Source organism: Eublepharis macularius, chromosome 13, assembly GCF_028583425.1.
Source record: "Eublepharis macularius isolate TG4126 chromosome 13, MPM_Emac_v1.0, whole genome shotgun sequence".
NCBI classification, from domain to species: domain Eukaryota; kingdom Metazoa; phylum Chordata; class Lepidosauria; order Squamata; family Eublepharidae; genus Eublepharis; species Eublepharis macularius.
This window is the reverse complement of record NC_072802.1, coordinates 47,469,006-47,490,124: the sequence shown is the minus strand read 5'-3', so window position 1 is coordinate 47,490,124 and position 21,119 is coordinate 47,469,006. Positions and strand designations below refer to the sequence as shown.

At 44.0% G+C, this 21,119-nt stretch overlaps 3 protein-coding genes across 10 annotated transcripts in view; 2 read left to right on the top strand and 1 right to left on the bottom strand.

The window, feature by feature from the left end:
- HNF1A (HNF1 homeobox A) overlaps positions 1-16,289 on the top strand; it is a 32,034-nt gene extending 15,745 nt beyond the window's left edge. For 2 of the 3 annotated variants that reach the window (XM_054996312.1, XM_054996314.1), the window contains exons 4-10: positions 572-810; positions 1,528-1,733; positions 2,486-2,687; positions 2,933-3,124; positions 4,043-4,164; positions 5,994-6,135; positions 7,321-9,383. In XM_054996312.1, the coding sequence (XP_054852287.1) occupies positions 572-810; positions 1,528-1,733; positions 2,486-2,687; positions 2,933-3,124; positions 4,043-4,164; positions 5,994-6,135; positions 7,321-7,448 (1,231 nt within the window). In that variant the 3' untranslated portion in view covers positions 7,449-9,383. Of the gene's footprint in view, positions 1-571; positions 811-1,527; positions 1,734-2,485; positions 2,688-2,932; positions 3,125-4,042; positions 4,165-5,993; positions 6,136-7,320; positions 9,384-16,168 lie in introns of those variants that run through there. The other variant, XM_054996313.1, reaches the window with a different exon arrangement.
- C13H12orf43 (chromosome 13 C12orf43 homolog) lies at positions 10,241-19,532 on the bottom strand. Its single transcript, XM_054996323.1, has 7 exons — positions 19,488-19,532; positions 18,273-18,663; positions 17,042-17,087; positions 14,874-14,972; positions 14,099-14,172; positions 13,603-13,696; positions 10,241-11,278 (listed from the first exon to the last, which is right to left on the bottom strand). The coding sequence occupies exons 2-7, from the start codon at positions 18,394-18,396 to the stop codon at positions 10,897-10,899; spliced, it is 819 nt and encodes a 272-aa protein (XP_054852298.1). The 5' UTR covers positions 18,397-18,663; positions 19,488-19,532; the 3' UTR covers positions 10,241-10,896.
- The window catches only part of RNF185 (ring finger protein 185), a 20,669-nt gene continuing 19,080 nt past the window's right edge, over positions 19,531-21,119 (top strand). The window contains exons 1-2 of one of the 6 annotated variants that reach the window (XM_054996328.1): positions 19,546-19,672; positions 20,541-20,682. The gene's annotated coding sequence lies outside the window, so the exon portion shown is untranslated. Of the gene's footprint in view, positions 19,673-19,710; positions 20,507-20,540; positions 20,683-21,119 lie in introns of those variants that run through there. The other 5 variants (XM_054996329.1, XM_054996327.1, XM_054996330.1 and 2 more) reach the window with 5 other exon arrangements.

Sequence of the window (21,119 nt, the reverse complement as noted above, 5' to 3'; positions counted from 1 at the left end):
ACAGTTCTCATTCTAAAATACTGCCTTTTACAACTTCCTTTAAAAATATAGCTGCCTCTGGAGCTCAGGCGGCGAGAGGGGACATCCCATGGATAATATCTATATCATTATGCTGATTAACATTTGCAACAATCAACACATAGAGCAAGTACTCAAGCAGGACATCTCCTCTCAAATAGGAATGTGGTAAACTGCATCTCTTAACTTAGTCTCACTTCATGCTGCCACCTCATCCTAGGCAGCCACCTCATCCTATGTGAACTATCGCAGGCCTCATCCAGACTGAAAGTGGTGGTCAACCTCTTCTAGGGAAGCTTCTCTGATATCTACCAGGAGCCCCTGATAAGTGTCCAAAGCTCCCTTGGCATTCCCTGATGAAAGGTTTCAGAAAGAAAAGTGAGGTGACAAAAGTATGTAAAAGCTCTCTCCTTCACCTTAAAAAGAAAGCCAGGCCTACCAATCTTTGGAAGTCAATAGTGATCATGCTCCCTTGGATCTGTATGGGGCTATCTCAGAGGAAATGGCTTTGTCTCATGGGCTAAAATGACACTTCTATGGCCTCTCTTGGCAGGGCAGAATGCATCCAGCGTGGTGTCTCCCCTTCCCAGGCCCAAGGGCTGGGCTCGAACCTGGTGACTGAAGTAAGAGTTTACAATTGGTTTGCCAACCGCCGGAAGGAGGAGGCTTTTCGGCACAAGCTAGCCATGGATAGCTACAGCGGCCCACAGCCCAACTCTGCTCCCACCTTGGCTGCACACAACTCATCATCCCTCCAGCCAGCGGCACCTCTCTCCCCAAACAAGGTCCATGGTGAGCACTAGGCATGGAGAAAACAGGAGCTTCTTGATGCTTGGGGTCCTTAGGCTCTTTTTTAAGTACAAAGGATGGAAGGGGTGGGAACAACCATAGAGAGGGATGTGTTTAAAAATTCTGTACTAAGACCTGCTGATCTACCATGTTTTTATTCTACCCTTCTTTTGGGAGGTCATGGTGGTATATACAGTCCCCACATCCCTCACATGAATCCTGTTAGGTAGGTTTGGCTGAGAGGAAAAAGCAATCATTTCATGATAACCTGTGAACTTAATAGGTGACGATTTGAACCTTGATCTCTCTAGACCTAGTCTAAAACCACATTTCCTCTCTGACTAGGTGGCCATGGGCAGCTTCCTTTGCTTTTCTTTAATAACAGAAAAGATAAACAATGAGAAACACCCCCCCACCCCCCACCCCCCACTCCCCATTGCATGACAACATGACACTGCTGAGCTCGGGGGCTGGATGCAGAAAGTTCCCTCTCTCTGGATGAGTGGGGAAATTCACTGACATTTCCACACCCTTCCCCTGAGGCCCAAACCCAAGCAAAGAGGGCTGCTTCGGAAAAGTGCTCAGGCTTGGACTTCTGAAAAGCCACAGCTCCCGAGATCACATTGGGAATCTCAGAGACAGGAATCCAGTGTGATCAACAGAAACAGAAAAGGTTAAAAATACTCCCCCCCCCCCCACACACACTCTCTTTCTTTTTAGATCAAGCTTCATTGCAACAACAAAGCCTCTCGTTTTCCGATTCTGGCATGAGGTACAATCAGCAGCCTGTCAGTGAGACGGGGTCATCGGATGGCAACCAACATGGGGGGAACAATTCCATTGTGACCGCTCAGACCATCCTGCACCAAGCCTCTTCCCCTGGTCTGTGTTCAGCTGCATCTGGCTCAGTTTCAGACGCCAAGCTGGTGAGTCAGTCTTGGTGAATTCTGGAAAGTGCAGGTCCAAAAAGAGGACCTCCCCACAACACACACATGCAGAGCAGATTGGCTCTAAACTAAGCTGGCAGATTCCACCTTCTCACTGCATGTCATTCTTCAGGGTCCCCTATTCCCCAGGAGCAGTATTTCATGGGAGATCTGTGGGAGGTAGGAAAGTTCCATTCTGGATCCACCCCAATGGATTCTCAGAGATGAGGAATGGCGCCTTAATTAGTTTGCATTGTTTAAAAAAGGAAATATGTAACTGCTTTCAATCGCCCCCTCCCAACACTTCAGATGAAACAGTCATTTTAATTTCTACTTCTTATAGTCTTTTTGGTGAAGAGAGTTCTTTGCTACCTTCTTTTCATTCACCATCACATTAGCACCACAAGGTGGGTTGTTAATATTGTCTTTTCTGAAATGAAGACGTAAATGTTGAGAGCCTATTATTTACCAAAAATCATCAAGTGATCTTTCTGAATTTAGATCTGATACACCGGCATGTCAGAGTGTCAGCAATAATCCAGGAAATTTAGCTCAGCCATGAACTCAGTTCTTATCTGTGAGAGGAACATCAACACATCAATCTATTTTACAGGGCCATTGTAAGGATTCTGAAAGAAATATGCTACAGGAATACCATGGCTCCTAAACCATGGTGTCAAAACTGTGCTGGCTTGCCCTCTTTGTATGCTTCCCCTGTGGCATTTTCACTTCCTTTTTTCGTCCTTGCACAGATCTCCGTTCCTGGGGGCTCTCTTCCTCCAGTTAGCACTCTGACGGCCCTGCACAGCCTGGAGCAAAACCCACACACATTGAGCCAACAAACCCAGAACCTCATCATGGCATCACTTCCTGGTGTTATGGCAATTGGACCAGGAGATACTTCTTCATTAACGCCAGCGTTCACTAATACTGGAGCCTCCACATTGGTCATTGGTAAGGCTTATTCATTTCAATGTGGGGAGCATCCTGGGGGACTGAGCCCCTTATTCATTCGTTTGTGGGATGGACAGGTGTTGCCATTTCAGTGTTTCCACACTAGGCACCCAGATCTCTTAGACTGGCTTATCACATTACTGCAGAATTGCTACTAAATGAGAAATGCACAGACTTGCAGCATAGCACTAGCTGGGATGCGAGGGGAGAAAACAAATGTACTCAGCAAGCTTTCTGTCTTCCAGGTCTGGCCTCCACCCAAGCCCAGAGCGTCCCTGTGATCAACAACATGGGGAGCAGCCTCACTACCCTACAACCAGTCCAGTTCTCCCAGCAGCTGCATCCGTCTTACCAGCAACCTATTATGCAACAAGTCCAAAGCCATCTCAATCAGAGCCCATTCATGGCCACCATGGCCCAGATCCAGGCTCCTCATGGTAGGTTTGCAAGCCAGTAAGGCAGGAAAGACAATTCCCATGGTATTCTTCAAAATGCATAATCATAGAATCATAGAGTTGGAAGGGATCTCTGGGGTCATCTAGTCCAACCCCATAATGAACTTGTGGAATTCACAGTTCACCCATTGCAAGAGAAGTGGCTTTGAAAAAAAAAGTATCAGCTATGTTCATAGTGGACCTGATAACAAGATGGAACCTCCATGTACAGAGGCAGTGTATTTCTGAATACATGTCATCATGTAAAAAGAAGCTGGCAGTGAAAAACATAGTTGTGAGGAAGGTTGCCTGATGAATATAAAATAAAATACCCCCATGCACACTGTCCTGAGCTGCTTGGAGAAAATAGGGTAGAAACAAACACAACTGACTAAACTCATGAAGCTACAACACAGAATCAGATCATTTGGTCTTTCAAGGTCAGTATTGTCTACTCTGAATGGCAGCAGCTTTCCAGGAACTCAGGTCTTTCATAATACCTACCACTGGATCCTTTTAAATGAAGATGCTGGGGATTGAACCTGGGACGGTCTGCATACAAAACAGATACTGTACTTCTGAGCCACACCTCCACCTAGGGTTACCAACCTCCAGATAGCGGCTGGAGATCTCCTGGAATTACAACTGATCTCCAGGTCATAGATATCAGTTACCCTGAAGAAAATGGCTGCTTTGGAGGATAGACTCGATGGCATTATACCCTGTCAAAGTCCCTCCCCAAACCCTGTCATCTCCAGGCTCCACGCCTCAAATCTTCAGAAATTTCCCAGCCTGGAGCTGGCAACCCTACCTCCAACCAATTATTGAGTAATAATGAAGTCAATAGGCAAAGGGAAGCAAAAATTTTCCCCACCTCTCAGAATGTCTGTAATTGACATCATCTTGTTCTGTCTTGCCTAGCTCTCTACAGCCACAAGCCTGAGGTGACCCAGTATACCCACACTGGCCTTTTGCCACAAACCATGGTGATAACGGATACAGCTAACCTCAGTGCATTGACCAGCTTGACGCCAACCAAACAGGTAACTGGACTTTGCAGAAAGGCCATGAAAACAAACAGCTAAGAAGTACTTAAATATATAACTATATGGGGGACAGTCTTTATGCCAAGGTGTGCAGGTATTTATTGGGTCAGGTGATACAATCCTTAACCATGCTGCTATATATAAAGGTTTTTAAGTATTTCCCGGGCAGATTCAGCAGGGCAGCCACTGATTCAAATCAATGGCCCAGCAGTGGAAGATTAATTAAGCAAAAACAATTAGCCAATAGAAAAAGTGGTAGAGTCTCCTATGGGAGAGTATCAAGAAGAAGTTGGAAAGGCAACTTGAACTTAACAAGGTAGCTAGACCTGGATTTTCTATTTCTATATTTTATACCTTGCATTTTCCCCCAATGGGGCCCAAAGCAGTTACAACACTTTTCTCCCTTCCTCCATTCACAATAGCTACTCTGCGAGATACGTTAAGTCACCCAGTGAGCTTCCATGGCAGAGTGGGGATTTGAAACTGGGCTTCCCAGATCTTAGCCTGACACTCTAACCACTATCCTACTCTAGTTTTCAAGACCTGGTCTAGTCATACAGCAGATTGAGGTTTTAGAATATGCTACTATCCGTTGGGAAAACTTGTGCTTACTCCATGTGAAAACTCCATAAAAAAAGCATGCGGGAGAACAGTTCTAGCATAGCTCTTAATGTGCTGTGCTAGACTTATGCTTACAAGGGGAACATGTAGGGGAACTTCAGAAAAACGTAATCCCTCACTTTCTATCTGAAATAGTAACACAAGCCCATTCTACCCTACCACTTAATTCTGTTGCTTTTGTAAATCAGGCCCAAGAGTGGTCTCCTGGGTAGTTTCCTCTTAATGCATACCTCCATTTGTTCATCTGTGAATCTGACAATGCAGAACTAGAACTTTAATTAAATTCCATAAATGCCAAAAGAGCCAGGAAAGCAGCACAAATGGGTATCACAAACTGGTAATCTTGGCTACACACAATGAGATCAGGTTACGACAAGCAAGGCTTTTTCAGTGGAAGCACCCTTGTTGGAGAATTCCTTCCATCAGGGAAGCCCATGAGATCGGCTCTCTTGGATAGTCTAGGAGGACAGTTAAGAGTCAATGTCTTTAGAAGGTATTTCTGTGTAAATAGCCATTTCTTGATTTTATCTGGATTTGTCAATTGTAATATGTTTTGCTTATGAAATATGTATTGTGTAAGTCAGTTTCAGGGCCATATATATTTAATAAAATACTAAGCATCTTTCAATATTATGATGTCCCCTCGCATAGCAGATAAAGATATACCTAATATATTAGATAGGACTTTATCCAAAGGATCATATCTAAGAGCGGAACTACAAGTGACAAAAGGCACAGGTTGGACACTTGTCAGCTTCCCTCAAGTTTTGATGGGAAATGTAGGCAGCTTGGCGGAATGTTGGACAAGTGAGTTGAAAAGTCCATTGAACAGCAGTCAGAGAGCCAAGCTGCAAGACCAGGACGCCTACATTTCCCATCAAAACTTGAGGGAAGCTGACAAGCGTCCAACCTGTGCCTTTTGTCACTTGTAGTTCCGCTCTAAGACAGCTGGTGTAGTATAGCAGTTAGCATTTAGGACTTGGTCAGAGAGACCCACGATCAAATCCCCAACTGGCCATAAACTAACTAGGTAACTTTTGGCCAATCACTCTCGCTCCAGTTAACTTACCTCATGGTACTATTGTGAAGATAAAATGGGGTGGAGGGAAAACTGCGTAACATGTTGAAATCCATAGAGGGAGGATCAAAAGCGATTCCAAATATCTACCATAGCCCAAACTTTCTGTGAATTCCCCTCTTCCCAGGTGTTTACCTCAGACTCTGAGAACCACACAGAGACTGGGATTCATACGCCACCAGCACAAGCCTCAACCATCCACTTGCAAAGCCAAGAGGCTACCATCCAGCACCTTCCGCCAAGCCACCGCCTCTCTTCTAGTCCTGCAGGTAAGAGCGTGCAATTGCAGCCTCCCAAACAATGTCTCTCTCCAACTAATAGCATGGTAGGCTTTCTGTTCCTGGCTTCTGATCCATTCCAAGTCCTTAATATTGCATTCTCACTGTATTTTGTCATTACGTGTTAGTCTAATCCTCAAGAGAGAAACCATAGTCAAAACCAGTGTTTCCAAGTATCATTCAAAAGCAAGGAATGCCTTTATCAGTTCTATGTTCATAAGTACAGGCTGCTGGGTTTTCTGAAACTTCAGTTTTTAAAACAATCAACCGTCCCACCCTCAACTATCTTTGATCCAGATCAATTGTACCTATCCGTACGTTCAAGAAACACAAGAGCGTTGTCCCTGAGATGAGACCACTTTATCATCACAAACGTACGGTCCAGGCTGGTATAGTTGTTTTGAGTGTTAAGACTAGGATCTTGGATTCCCTGATTCAAACTCCCATGTTGCTATGAAGCTTTCTCAGTGACCTTGGGCTAGTCAGTTTCCCCCAACTGAATCTACATCACAGGGTTGTTGTGAAGATAAAGTGAGGAAGAGAGATACTGCTCAGAGCTTGATGGAGGGAGGGAAAAAACATTCTAGATAGAAAGACAGATAGGGGTAATGATGGGCCAACATGGGGAGTCTGATGGTTCTTTGAGAATTTGAACTTAGCCGTCCAAGGTACCAGTGCCACACCATGGTAGCAATCCAAAGACCACTTTCCTGGGAGTGACTCCCATTGACTAAAATGGGACTTACTTTCAAGTAGACCGGTTTAGGATTGCTCCTTATGTCTGTTACTCCAGACCTATCTTGCCTGTTATTCACTCTCACACCTGAGGGATTTTTATTAATTGCCCTTTTGTTCTTCCTAAAATTTATGAAACATGTACAACTTCTTTCCTCCATTCTCTAAGCACCGTCTTACCTGATTAGGCATCATGCCATATTCATAGGCAGTTTTTCCCCAGTGGAAAGTTCTATCATTTTCACATAACTGCTCTTTTCTGGAACTGGAGGTAAAAGCCTTAACTTTTAAAGCTTACATGAACCCAATTTCAGTTTTGGTTTTGGAATGGGCGCTGTTTAATCCTTTTTGGGGTATAGAAAGTGAAGATCTTGAGTGAAAAAGTTCCTGTGGGTAAATTCATGTCATGTGTTTCTTCCCCATCTCTCCTCCCCCCATAAGTCTCCTCCAGCAATCTGGTACTTTACCAGACCTCTGACTCCACCAGCAGTCACAGCCACTTGTTGCCATCCACTCATGGTGTTATAGAGACTTTCATCTCGACACAGATGGCATCCTCAACTCAGTAGCTACAGTGACCAAGTGGATAAGTGATTACAAGTGCAAGTAGCTCCAGGCGTCACCCATGCAGGAGGGAAGACCAGCAAACACCCACTTGAGCAGATGTTTCTTCTGTCTCCTCCACTCACAGTGTACATGGCCCATTCCACATTCCAAGCCCTGGAAGAGGTTTGTGCCAGGCACAAAAATGTGTATAGAGAAAGCAGTAAGGAAGAGTCGGAGCACGCACTGCCATGAGTCTTTGCCATCAGACAGGAAATGCAGGTGATGTTCTTCACTCTACGGCAAAACACTCTGTTTTCACTGTTTTCAATGGGGCATGCAGGAGCCAATCTGCCACACAGCAACTCCCGCAGAAAAAGAGGAGGGCTGGCCTACAGCAGCGGGAAAGAACACATCACACACATCAGTGCTGTTGGCAAGTCATGTGCAGGCAGGCTCTTCTTTTCCTTCAGGCAGGCACTGCAAAACAGCTCATTGGCTCAGAACCGCAGCAGAACACAGCATATGTCCAGGACCATGACATTTCCAGTCACAGGCCTAACAACATGGAAGGCATTCCTGCTATTTCTTTTTGTCAAGCCTTAAGCCCGTAGCGACTTGAGCTGATATGCTGAAGAGGTACCACCTAATGAGGGAACTACAAGACGACCAGACAAGGAAGTAATAGGTCAAAGTAGGAAAAGTTACACTCTTATAAATGCTTCCATGTCAGGATTGCTCAAAAGCCTGGGTGACTAGGAGGTTCAGATGAGGCTTCACATGCCATTCCCCCCCAGAATTCTACTGATCCCAAGCTCCAGTCTGCATCAAATACCCTTCAAATGCTGCAGAACTATCCAATAAAGACACAGCCTAGGGAAGAGTATGCATTTGTGTTAAATTTGTAAGTTGCAGAATTAGGAATTCCTAAACACACCTTAGAATTTTGCAGCACATAATTCCAGCCCCTTCTTCCTTTCCTAGTTTCTTAGAAAGGTGCATCATTGGTGCAGGTAGGAGAGAGGAAGCTGAGAGCTTAGCATATGGTTTCCATCAAAAGCAGCACTAACATTCTGAGCCTTTAGATCAGAATTATACCACCTCCAATTCAAACAGCAGAACGTGGATTTCCATCACATCCAATTGTTTTGAGAAGGGATGACACATTGACCTAACTCTTGACCTCAATGACGCTACATCACAGCAAGAAAAGCTATTTAGCTACTAAAATGAAAACAGCCAAAGGGGAAAAATACCAAACACTACAAGCATGAAGGGAAATGGAAGCAATTTTTTTTAAAAAAAAAACAACCACGATCAAATGGTAGCCTCTGCCAATTTCAAGTACTAGCAGTGAAAATCAGTCTCCAGAATGTCTCTAATTGGAGTCAGGCCTCCTGAATTGTCAGAGGTTTCTATCAACCACTGGAGCCCTCTGTAGGCTTGGACACAAGAGCTGCCTGTTCTGCTTTATCCTGTAAATATATTTAATTTTCAGTAAATCAAGAGGAGGGGGAAAATTCTGTCAACATGTATTTTGCTTGTTTATAAGGTAACCAAAGTAAAGTTTTAGTGGACTCTTAAAAACCCAATATAACTTTTATACACGTTTTAAAAAAGTTAGGTAATTTACAGTTCTGGGCTTTAAAATAATCATTTACCTCTGATTGGCAGCCTTTCTGTGTGGAACAAAAAATTAATCGGGCTAATCCCTCCTCCATTGGTAAGCTGCAATATTTGTACTGGTACAGATGCTTCAGTAATATCAGTTGGTGGGGTGGAAACAGGCAACTGCGGAGGGTTGGGGAAGGGTGGAAAGGGGGAAAATTGGGTGATCAGAAAGAGCAAGAGGTGGGAATTCCTTTTGTGTGTGTGTGTTCCTCATGCCCTCCCCCCACATTGCTCTGAATGCAAAGCTGGCCTACTTATAGAAGCACCAACAGCTGCCAGGGAAATTAGAGGCCTCCCCCAGTGTGTCTGATGGGCAGAAGATTAACAATGACATACCTAGCAACCACTGCCAATACAGAAGGCAACATGTCCTATCTTTGTTTGTTGATTGGCAGGAGGAGGAGTTAACAAGCTCTTTTGCCTTTCCCCTGGGGTCTGAAGCACGCTGCTTGATTATGCTGATCTTGAAAATGTCCCCATTTAGCACTTGTGAGAATACAACCAGGAATGGAACGTCTTGCAGACAGCAAAACCCTATTATAAAATTGGGATGGATAACTGAAAGCTCCTTGGGTGGATCCTGCCCCAACCTAATTTCATATGGCCCTAATAGTCCTATAAAATTTTAATCAAAATGTAGTAAACATGATTTCATTCCTAAGGGGAGGGGGGAGAGATTTTCCAGTTGCAAGACACAGAACTAGTCCACATTTTAAAAATGGGTTTCTCGTTGGATCTTGCATGCAACATCCTGGCCATGCCTGGGCGCACGTGCTCTGTTAACTGTGAAGCCCGCTCTTGCTTGACTTTATGAAGCCTGAGACTTTGGACGCAAAAGTGGCAAGATATGGTTTTGATCACAAGCCTAGAGAAAACTCCAAGAATACTGAAGTTGGCCATGCTAGTCTTAAGAGATGTAAACCTTCTGGAGCACTGCTGCTGGAAAAAATTAGCTTCAGAACCAAGGAAATTTATGAAAATGTTCCCTCCTGTGAGCCATTAGGCAGCTACATGTGTTTTACCAACAGTGGCAAAGAGAAATGGAAGAGAAGGCAAGGTTGCTCCTCTGTCTGCATTATATGAGACTAACAGAGGGCACTTCTCTCAAACCTTCATAGATTTACTATCTTGCAAATTAAATTTGGGAATGGTGGTAAGGAGATGCAGAGAAGAGCCATGTCTAAAATAACAGAAGAACTAGAACATTATATCCCAAAGGAATTCAGCTGCAAAAAATGAGAGGGAGGGAAGCAATGAGTTTCCAGAACTTTTCCATAGGGACTTTTCCCACCACATGCTGCATCAGTTTCTTGTATGCCTGGGGATCAGTAAGGCCTTCGCAGTCCGTAATTCACCAAGTCGAATATAAGCCAGCTAGCCAGTCATGTATGCTGAGGGGCTCCATAAACCACGTGTATTTTGCTGCCTGCTTGGGAATGCAAAGCAGACAGGGCTGTCAAATACCCAGCAAGCCTGATACTCAGCTGACAGGCTGCATTCAGAATGGTGAGCTACAGCTTGTGCAGGCCACTCTGGTCCTGGGGTTTCCATCAAAGGATAAAAAGATGCAGCTCACGATAGTCATCTCTGGATGTCTTGATGTAAAGTTTGAACAGAATGCAGATTCCTCCAATGTCAAAACATTCACTGGAGAGCAATTCCCATAACATAAATGCCCCACACAGTAGGGACAGCCACCAGTCCTTTGAGGTTATAAAATACAAAAATTGATGACTGTATTTCCTCTGACCACGGGACACCCCCATCAAGACCTATATTCTGCTAGAGAGTCAGATGGTATTCTCATTCTGTCCTTGTTTCTATCTTCTTCCTTTTCTTCTTCTTTTTCTTGACCACCATTGCCTCTCTAGAAAACCCATTATCCTTCACAGATACATGCTCTTCTCTTTCACATGCCCCACTGAGGCATGGGGACATCTCAGCCAAAACACCAACCTTGTTCTTATGGTCTCTTTCTATTATGTCCCGTTCACTGTCACACTCTTCTTTTACTTTTGTCTTCTTCTTTCTCTTTTTCTTCTTCTGGCTGGATTCTGCAGTTTGGCACCTTTGGCCATTGCTGGGCACCTGGAGCGTTGCCTGCAAGCTGCTTTGCTTTAGAATGTCTGCTGCTGACACAGCAGCTTCTTGGCATCTCTGCCATTCTTGGTCTTCATCTGTCTCACTGGAAGAGTTATAAGCAAATTGTGAAATCCCTTCCTTCCACAGTCATAAAAATGTATATTCAAATGTCAAGGCAACTTGTGAAGCTGGATACTCTGCATTTCAAGAGTGTGCAAAGTTTGGGAGGATTTTCAGCACACTCATTCAGCTACTTGTTTAGCGCACACAACCCAATACATACAGGAGTATGTGAACACAGCTAATGTTGATTCCCTGTTCACAACACAACAGATGCAGGCAATTTTAAGTTTCACGCGGACAGAAACAGCAGCAGTTTGGGGGTGCAAACCTGCTTGCCATATTGTACCTCCTTTCCAAGGATTCAGTTCTCTGCACCCTATAAAACATTATTTTGGTTTTGATAAGAGCTATGACCCCTTGGGATGAAATAGGTGTGAAACCCAGTTACAATAACAATAAAATTCCTTTGGTGCTCCAAACCCGTAAATCAAGAAAATAGAAAGATCCCATATAGTAAGACATATTCTTCTGGCCCCAATGTATGCAATACTTGCTATATAAAAACCAGTTTGCCAGAACAGCTCAGGGCAGCCAACAGCATAAACAAGCCAGATGATTGCCAAGGGCAGTGGTGTTTTACAGGCTACCAATGAAACAGTGGGAAATTTAAGAGAAGACTTGGGACCCCCAGAGCAAAGCAGGCCATATGTTTTGCTTTCATACCGTATCTAAGTTGCGGGCAGGTGGTGTGAATAGAACCAGAAAAAGATTCCATCTGGAGTGGCTCTCAGTAGCCCTGACTGGAGTGCCCTGACATCTTTCACAAAGGAGCTCTACATCACTGTAAGAGATCCAGATGTGCACTTCTTTACTTGTGTGTTGCAGCAGCCACACCAACATTCCTCCCATTTCCAGGAACATTAAGAGACTTCAATTCTGATACATCCAAAGCTGGCTACAAATATAAACATTTTCAGATATTCAAAACCAAAAGATAAATCCTAAATGTATGTCATATGAGATGTTACGTAGCCTACATAGAATGTGAAACTTGGGTAAGCCAATCTGTCAGCTCCATGACAGCTTAATCTCAGCCATTGTAAAGCAACAACCAAATGCTCAGGCCTTTGCTCCGGAGATTCTCCGAAATAGCACTTCTCAAGCTTTTGCAACCATTTTCCTCAGACTCCCGAATCCTTTCCTTTCCCACTTTTCAAAATGTGTGCAGCAAGTGCCACACATCACAGGGAGGCCTCCGTCCTCTCGCATCTTCAAAATAATACAGTGAGAACCGTACTAGCTACACTTTAAAAGCAAGTTTAAGTAAAAAGTTTTGTATTCTGTACATGGCCTACAAGGTAAGGTCTCAGAGGGTGACCAATTCTATACAGCCACAACTCCAAAGACTGTGATCCAAGTTCTGCTCAAGAACACCCCTTGACTGGAAGTAACTTTGTGCTGAAGCCAGCAAGAAACTTCCCAGAGGGTTAATAACTTCTAGCCAGAGTCCAGCTGAATAGAGATGGGAAGAACCTGGAAAAACTTGCAGAGCTACTTACAAAAACAGACAGACATCACACAAAACCTGAACTTTTGGTATGCAACTGAAAGCCACAATTGGCTGTCATTGTCTATTGACACAAACTGGGGTGTTGTCTGTCTCTTTCTATACTGCATTGAAAAATACAAGTGAAAAACACTTTAGTTTTATACCTGAAGTCACTATGATGGGCTGCATTAGAACTGTACCTCCTTAGTGCCTCTGAACTGATTTACTTGGGTTGAGTTATTGGTTCCCTGCAACCAATCAACATGTTTCAAGTAAAGTTATCTGGAAGTGAAGTGTCAGTGGGCAGCAGTGGCTCTGTGGGTGCTCAGAATTCAAAAAACTGTCTCCTCCTCTAAGGTGGAGAGTTCATGGCCCTCATTCTCGTATCACTGAGAAGGCTCTGTTTTCACATTAGTCTTATAGGAACAAAAAGGGCTTGTTTTCTGTCCTTATAAAGGATTCACAGACTGTTTGGAGTACCTTTACGGATCTCTGTTTGAGAAAGACTCCTCCAAGGGAAGGGCCAAGAAAGCTATGAAGCATTTCTCCACTTACTTTCAGCATCTAAACAACCTCTTTGGGACGTGGGGCCCATCCAGTGCTTGAAAGGTCAAAAACAGCACCTTGACTTGAGCCCGGAAGTCCTACAAAGCCAGTATAAAAGCATCTCTGCCGTGTTCATTTCTGCAATGGTGGCCCTCCCTTAGAAGACAAGGCCCATAACAGCAGCCTTCAAGCTTTCTTGTGTAAGGCTGCCTGCAACAGCCTCCAAGGCACAAACACAACACAGGTTCCAAAGCACAAACGCATCTCACCTGGAGCTGGAATGCTGAAGTTGTCTTCTTCGCGAAGGTGAAGGTTCTGGCTTTTCACTGTCTCCTGGGACAGATGAGGAAAAGAGACGAAAGCCTAAGCCATTTAAAAAAAGAAAAGGGGGAGAAATTAATGCAACCAGACCAAGAACTACTGTATGCAGACCAGACCCTATAATGTGTGCTCTGTAACCCAGGGGCTCCAACATCAGTCATTGGAACTGTAGAAGATGCTGCCAGATTATATAGGCGGCAGCAAAATGCACGTTTCTGATACTGATACCTGCTCTGGACAATCACACAGGCAGATGTTGTATGTCTACATTCTTCCTGTGCCTCTGCATGCATAACCCAGATCACTCATTGGCCACGCTACAGCCCCAGAGCCTCCTCAGAGTTCCTGACACAGCGACTCCAGTATGCAGGGAGAAGCAGCCTGGATGACACTGGGGGTTGGCATAAAGCCAAGCAGCAACTGCAAATCAAGTAGAGAACTCACTGTCATCATCTGTTTCCGAGGCTTTTCTGCAAGTCTGCGCACATCCTGACACGTGCTCCGAGATGGTGATATAGCTTAAAAGGAAGAGCACAATTTCAACATAATACTGTAAATGCTTAGCTTAATGTTCAAATGAAATCACAAGCCCAGCACTCTTCTTCCAGCAATTCTTACTTGGAACTACAAAAGAGAAATAATGCCCAGTTCACCCAGATGGCCACTTCAAGCAGCAGATTTTGACTGCCAATGGGGCAGTAAAAAGACAGATGTGACCCATGGGGCACAATCTGCTGGGAAGTTCTGTTCAACCTCCACTGCATTACAACAAGTCAAGGTAAGGTGTTAAAACAGGAGTCCAGCAGGGAACAAAAGGATCATGTGTCCAAGCCTTTGGAGCCCAACCTCATTTTAAAAAGAAAGGTGCCGTGGTAACGATCTCCATGCAGGATAACTTGAGACACACAGTGCAAAAAACAAACACCAAGAGAAGACCTACAAAGTCGTGGATATTTCTAAAACGTGGCCATAACCAAGGCAGCTCAAAGAATGATACATGTATTGCATTCCCCAGGTTATGTTTCACTTCTCTCCAGACAAGGAGCTTTCTGCACAAAAAGTCTTTAATCTGCCATGCAAGCAGCAGCAGCCTTAGGACTTCCTGTGTAAAAGTAATTTCTACTGACAGAAGTATTGCTCTGTTATATCTGAGGAAAGCCTTCCATAAGACTCTGATCTCACACTAAAGAACTACAGTTTGGAAAGTAGTTGCAGATACCTGTCCAAGATGGATCCCAGTTTCTTTGCAACATGTGCTCGGAATTCTGGAGTGGTCTGCAGTTCATTTTGATCCGACCCACGGTCACTGGCCTTATATCTGTTTAAGGAGAAGACAAAAACAGTATTTTTCTGGAGGCTGGTAGTAAACAGCTGTCATTGTCTAAAAAACCCAAAGACACCGAAATATGCGCTTAAAATTCTGGCATGAGCCAATCAGAAGTTTTTGGGATTAAAAAAATTGGTTTGGTGATAGCCTCAGTTCAATTCCCCAAGGACAGACAGGAAGCATTCGTATATATATTTTTGTGGGTTCCGATTTCAGTATAAGAGATGGAGGCAGTAAATGGTTCCAAGTAGTAGCCAGGAATTGATAGGCCTGTTAGGGAGTACTCCTAAGCAAGTCTACTGAGAAGTAAATGCAATTTTATTTAATGAGGCTTCTTCCCAGAACAGCGTTCTTAGGATTGCACTGACTAACATCTGTCATGAGTAAATTAGTGAAAAGGATTCATTTCAGATTATTTGCCTTCCAGGCAAGCAGCCAGCAGAGTCATCCTAAACAGAGCTATACCCTTCTAAGCCCACTGACATCAGCATAAACAACTAGTTTTTATTTCTGGTCTCCAGTCCTGATCCCTGTGATCCTGGGTAATTGCCATATTGTAAGTGCTAAGAGTTTGAGAGATGTGTCAGGGAAGTAAGGGGCATTCCTGTCTTATACTGCATTGAAAAGGGATGGATCATATCTAAGGTTATTATGCACAAGCAGGTATTTTGTGAAGTATCAGGACTCACTATACAGAATAATCTGTAAAATTCCTTTTGCATCCCCCGCCTCATTAAGACATTATGTTAAATGCAAGTGAATACCTTCTCCGCATCCATAAATAAAAGACTCTGGCCAGAGAGGGCCTTTGATCAGCAACAGCTAACATGCTCATTCACCTAAGAAGGTCTGCTGCTTCTTGCCATCTGGGAACAAATCCCATATGCTGGGTGTAAAATTGTAGCAATACAGTTAGCCAGGAAAGTAGTAAGAATTCTGGCATCTACATTTGTAAGAGAAAAAATTGGCCTGTAGCTGGCACTTGATTGAGGGGTCACATCCTGGTTTCAGTTTTACTGATAGCCTGAAAATACTCTCTGGCATGTCACATTTTCAGATTTCCTAGGCTAACTTTGCTAGGACTGGTGCAAAGGTATTTATTAGAGCTCTATACTACTCCACACAAAAGTCAGCAGGCCCTTGTGCTTCGCCTGCTTTCATCCATTTTATTGTCTGTTCTGTTTCAGGCCCTGTAATAGGAGCCCAAAGACATTTCCTTCTGTGTCTTGACAGCCCCGACATTTCAACCTTTTTCAGCAATTATCTCTATGAGGATTAATGTCACCTTTGTAAAGTTTTGAATAAAAATCCTGGAACTATTTATTAATGGCTTTTGTGTCTTTGTGGAACTGTCCCTAGCGGTCTTTGATAGATGATGGATCTTTTGTTATTGTTGTTTTAATCTATAAATCAGTGTCTTTTTTCCAGCTCTAAGAACCTTTCCCCCCTAATTTTCTTTTGATAAAATGCTGCTTAATCTTACTCAACTTCCTAAGTAAAGCATACATGGTACGACAAGTAAAGACCAATTCATTTTTGGAATGTCATTAAATTGTAAAGGTTTTTGAATTTCTAGGGTAGCCTTCTGTATGAAACTTGGATCTTTTAATGATTATAAATTTGTTGGATTATTAATTTATGCATCTGTCCATCTTATTAAAATACACTCCCCATTAGTCCAATTTCATCGTAGGAGGCAATCTGAGTAGGTACTCAGTTAATGAAAGAAAGGAAGATCATCTATGGGGATGGGTGGGTTAGGCATAAGAACAGCCTTGCTGCATCAGACCAGTGGCCCATCTAGTGCAGCATCCTGTCTCACACAGAGGCCAACCAATGGGCACTGATCCACATTGTAATCTGCCTTGAGTCTCAGTGAGAAAGGTGGACTATAAACAACATCAATCAGTATATTGGGAAAGCATTCAGAAATGCATTCTGAGAACATTCAACCCCAGGAGGCCTATAATCTGGTCTTTCTTATAAATGTATCATTTTTAGTTTTGAATAGATATAGTTCAGATCAAGATGTTCAGTCAACTGTATAAAATGAAAGATACCTGATACTGGATACAGTTGACGGCAGCTTGCTCTTCAAAAAGTTACCTGACACCGAAAAAGGTCAAAAAGATTAAAGGTTTTTAAAAAAGTTAGAAACAGCCCCCAAATGAGGAAATACTTCATTTTCAATAATATATTCAAGAAAAAACTACTATTGAATATAAACACAACCTCTGCTAAGTATCACATTAAGAATACAGGCAATGATTCAGCCAGAAACTTTAGAAAACCCAGTTTTCACCCAGTGGTTATAATTCAGTCATTCCCCCCACCCCTACACACCATAAAATGTAATGCGTGGCTCAATGGACAGTAGTATTATAACAAAAGTATTACAGCTGCTTGACAAAATAACATTGGTGCCAATATGGCCCTAGCATTCTCAAAGCAGCCTGCTTTTGTTCTTGGCCTCTTACCTAGCCCCCAGGCCACCTTCAGCCAGGTATGTAAGGCCTATTTAAATTATGTATGATGGAGTTCCAGCTTCAAGGTTGTTGCAGAGAGGCCATTGCAAGTAAGGCAGCAGCAACAGGGTTGGTCACAAATTTTTCTATAAGGGGATAATCACAACCTGTGCATGTGCTGCAAAACGTTTGCACGAGTGTAATCCAATATTGTTCTTACAGGTTCCCTAACATAGTTAAACTATGCTCCCTCTTCTCTAAAAGCTCCCAGACAGGCTTTGCTTTTGGAGGGAGGTGAACTTTCTGGTAATACACAGTATCCTCTGTCCACCTCAATGCTTAGTTCTAGGCTGGCCTTTGACAATTTTAAACATCCAGACATTTTAAGGCTGCAATCTCACGCGTGTTTTCTCGGGAAGGCATTCCAGACCTTCCAAGTAGAAATGGCTACGACTAGGTTACTGCAACCCCCACCCCACCCCCAGCTATCGCTTGTCTGTCTCCACTGCTTGTTGTTGTTTCTTTTTACATTTGGGGTTGCAAAGATCGTTTTGCTGTGTATAAAACGAGGGGTGTACTTGGACTGAAAAGGCTATGGGTAAGTAGGTGTGCCGGTTTGTTCCGGGCTATTTTGTAAGGTTCATGCACTCACCGGGGAGCGCAAAACGTTGTATATTTACACTGCAAGCCTAAGCGGAGTTTCTCAGATCTAAGCACGTTGATTTCAACGGGCGTCGACAGGGGTAACTCTGTTTAGGATTGCATTGTAATAAACGGCCATTTCTGGTTGTTTAAGCTGCACAAAGGATCTTCCTTCCCTCCCTACCGTCCGAAGACTCCAGATCAGCTGCCGCTCGCTGGGGCGCCACATCCCAGACCGCTTCCCGAAGCCGCTCCCGCTCCTCCTCGCCGCCGCTTTCTGAGTCTGAAGCACCCGTGGCCGCGGCCATGCTGGAAATCTCCTCCGGACCAAAGAATGCTGGGGGTTGTAGTTCATACTGCGCTCCCTCCTGGCTTTTGTAAGTAGGGTAGGTACGTACCCCAGAGCTAAACTTTATATCATCAGTCCGCCTTTCTCACTGAGACTCAAAGGCGGATTACACTGCGAGTCATTACGGTCGATTTCAAAGATGCGTCAATAAACATGTAATAGGATATATACATGCCAATTCGCAAAGATTTAAACCAACAGAATCCAATAGTGAGTTGAAGAAATGCTGAAAGAGAGCATAAAACTGATGTGTAAAACAACACAGAAAAGTAGTCCGGTTTACTTCCGAGTAAATGTGTATCAACAAGATGCACACGGGTGGGGAGGGGGGCTTAGAGCTCAAATACACTTTGTTTAATAATTTAATTCTAGCTGGCTCATGTGCTTTTAACATGTGCATAAAAATCAGAAAGTCAGAACCCAAAGTCAGAACTCTCTTTTTTAAAGAAACAGAAGCCCCAGCAAGAAAGGAAAAAATGGCAAATTGTCCATAGAATAGAATAAAAATATTCACTTAGAAATTCCTCCTGAAACACAGGAGCAGCTGTGAAATAGCATTTGTACTTATTAAGATAAGTTTATGAAGCAAGCCCTGCATATAGCAAATTGAGCTCTTGGGTAGAGAAACCCTATCGTAAATACTGCTGACTAGCCAACAGAAACATAGACACGCAGAGCTGGAAGACTCCAAGGCTTATCTAGTCCAGCCCCTGCTCCATACAGGAAATTCACAGCTACCTTCCCCCCATTCCCCCAGTGACTGCTGCATTATGCCCAGATGAAGGCAAAAAAAACCCTCCAGGATCACTGGAGTAGTAACTAGTATTAATTTTAAAAATGTGATAAACGTGCTCTGCATGTCGAACACAAGAAAATTTTTCAGAATTTAAAAACACATTCAGAAACGAAAGTTGTCGAAAGGTTCTGGGCAGCTGAAATTACCTGACCTTTCCACTCTGCCACTAACCACTCCCTGATCTCTCGCAAGCGGTCCCTTTAAACAGGCAGAACTCCAGTTGCTGTAGCCGCGGCCACTAGACGGATCCCTACCTGTGACAGACGCCTTGTGTACTTCTGGAAGTGGTCCCTTCCAACCCGTGGCCCAACTTCCGGTCGGAGAAAATCAGGTGATAGTTGCAGCTCGGGAGGCGGAGTAAGGCAGCAGAGCTGGGCTTCGACGCTGGTGTAAGTGGGCGCTCTGAGTCGCGGAAGGAGCCGGCGGGGCCCCCTCCTCGGTGAGAGACCCCGCCTAGGCCAAGGGGGGAGGGGAGGTTGAGATGTCCCCTTGCTGAGGAGGAGCCTCGGTGTTTCCGGGTCCTTTGGTGTCGAAGGGCCTGGGCCGAGCAGCCTCAAGAAAGGAAAAGAGGGACGGGGGACTTCCCGTGAAAGGTGCTGGGGCTCAGTGCCTTCCTCAAGTCTCTGCCGGTTAACAAACAATCGGGGTGGTGGGAGGCTTCCTGCTTGCTTATGGGCTTCCGAAGAGCAGCTGTCTGGCTACTGCTGGAACCAGGATGCTGGACTTGATGGGCCCTGGCTCTCTTCTGGCTGAAGTGTGTGCGAAGAAGAATGATCTTAAGAGGCCAGGAGTACCTTACGGACTAACAAAATTTAAGGTCTCCAAGGTGGCACCGTGTTGCTAACACGAGTCTTAGAATGTTTGTCTACCTTTTGATTCTAAACACGGGTTCTCAGAGTGGCTTATAAACAGTTAAAGTCGAGGAGGTTCTGTCTGATTGGCGTGTGTCTGCGTGGGCAGGCGGGCGGAGAGAGAGGGAGGTGCCGGAGGCTCTAACCGGCGATGCAATCCAGGCAGCTATGTATCTCCCCTGCCCCCAGTGATAGGACTCAAGGAGTGATAAATAGCAAGAGTGAATTACAAGAGAGGCTATGTTACTTGGCCTGAGGCACAGTAGGTAGAAACGGCAGGAATGCTAGTTTCTACAGAAACGGCTCAGAAAATAAACGTGTCTGTAATATGAAAAAAGAAGATAATTTACCAGCAATAAATTGGATATGTAGTCAAGCTGCTAATACCATCAGGCTCTTTAGTAAGATGCCATCATATGCAGGTAAGTGTTAGAACTTCCCTTTCTAAAATCACAGGTTTTCCCCAGAGTTTCCATATCTTGTATTTGGAGCAGGAGGGAGACCTCCACCCATCCCCACCCCATGTCTGTCTTGTTTTCATGGGTCTTCGTCTCTGCATGCTTGCAGACGCCTAAGGATGGCTCAGAAGTTTTCACAGGTAAGTTAAAAAATACAATAGCCATCTTTAAAAAAAAAGTTACTAGAATTCTGTGTATAATTCTGGCTATTCATTGCCCGTCTTGTGCTTCTGTGTTTTTCACCTGCTCAGAAGTGCAGCGTTTTGCACAGTCTGTCAGTGAAGGCTGCCATTAATACCCAGTATCATTTTGCATTTTAACTCTGTGATGTTGCTTTGTAATCTTATAAAGTAGTTTTGTGTGTGTCCATATTAAGTGGCACAGAAATAATTATGGATTTATTATGTCTTTAAGTACTTTGAAATGCCATACAGATCCACCTCCAGTTCTTCCATTTAGAGCTTTGTTTACTATAAATGTATTATTGCATAATAGTTGCAGACAGGAAAGCCAATCCAGATGCTTTATCTAACTGGTTATACTAGATTCCTTTTTATTAAGGGAAGATTGCTAAACA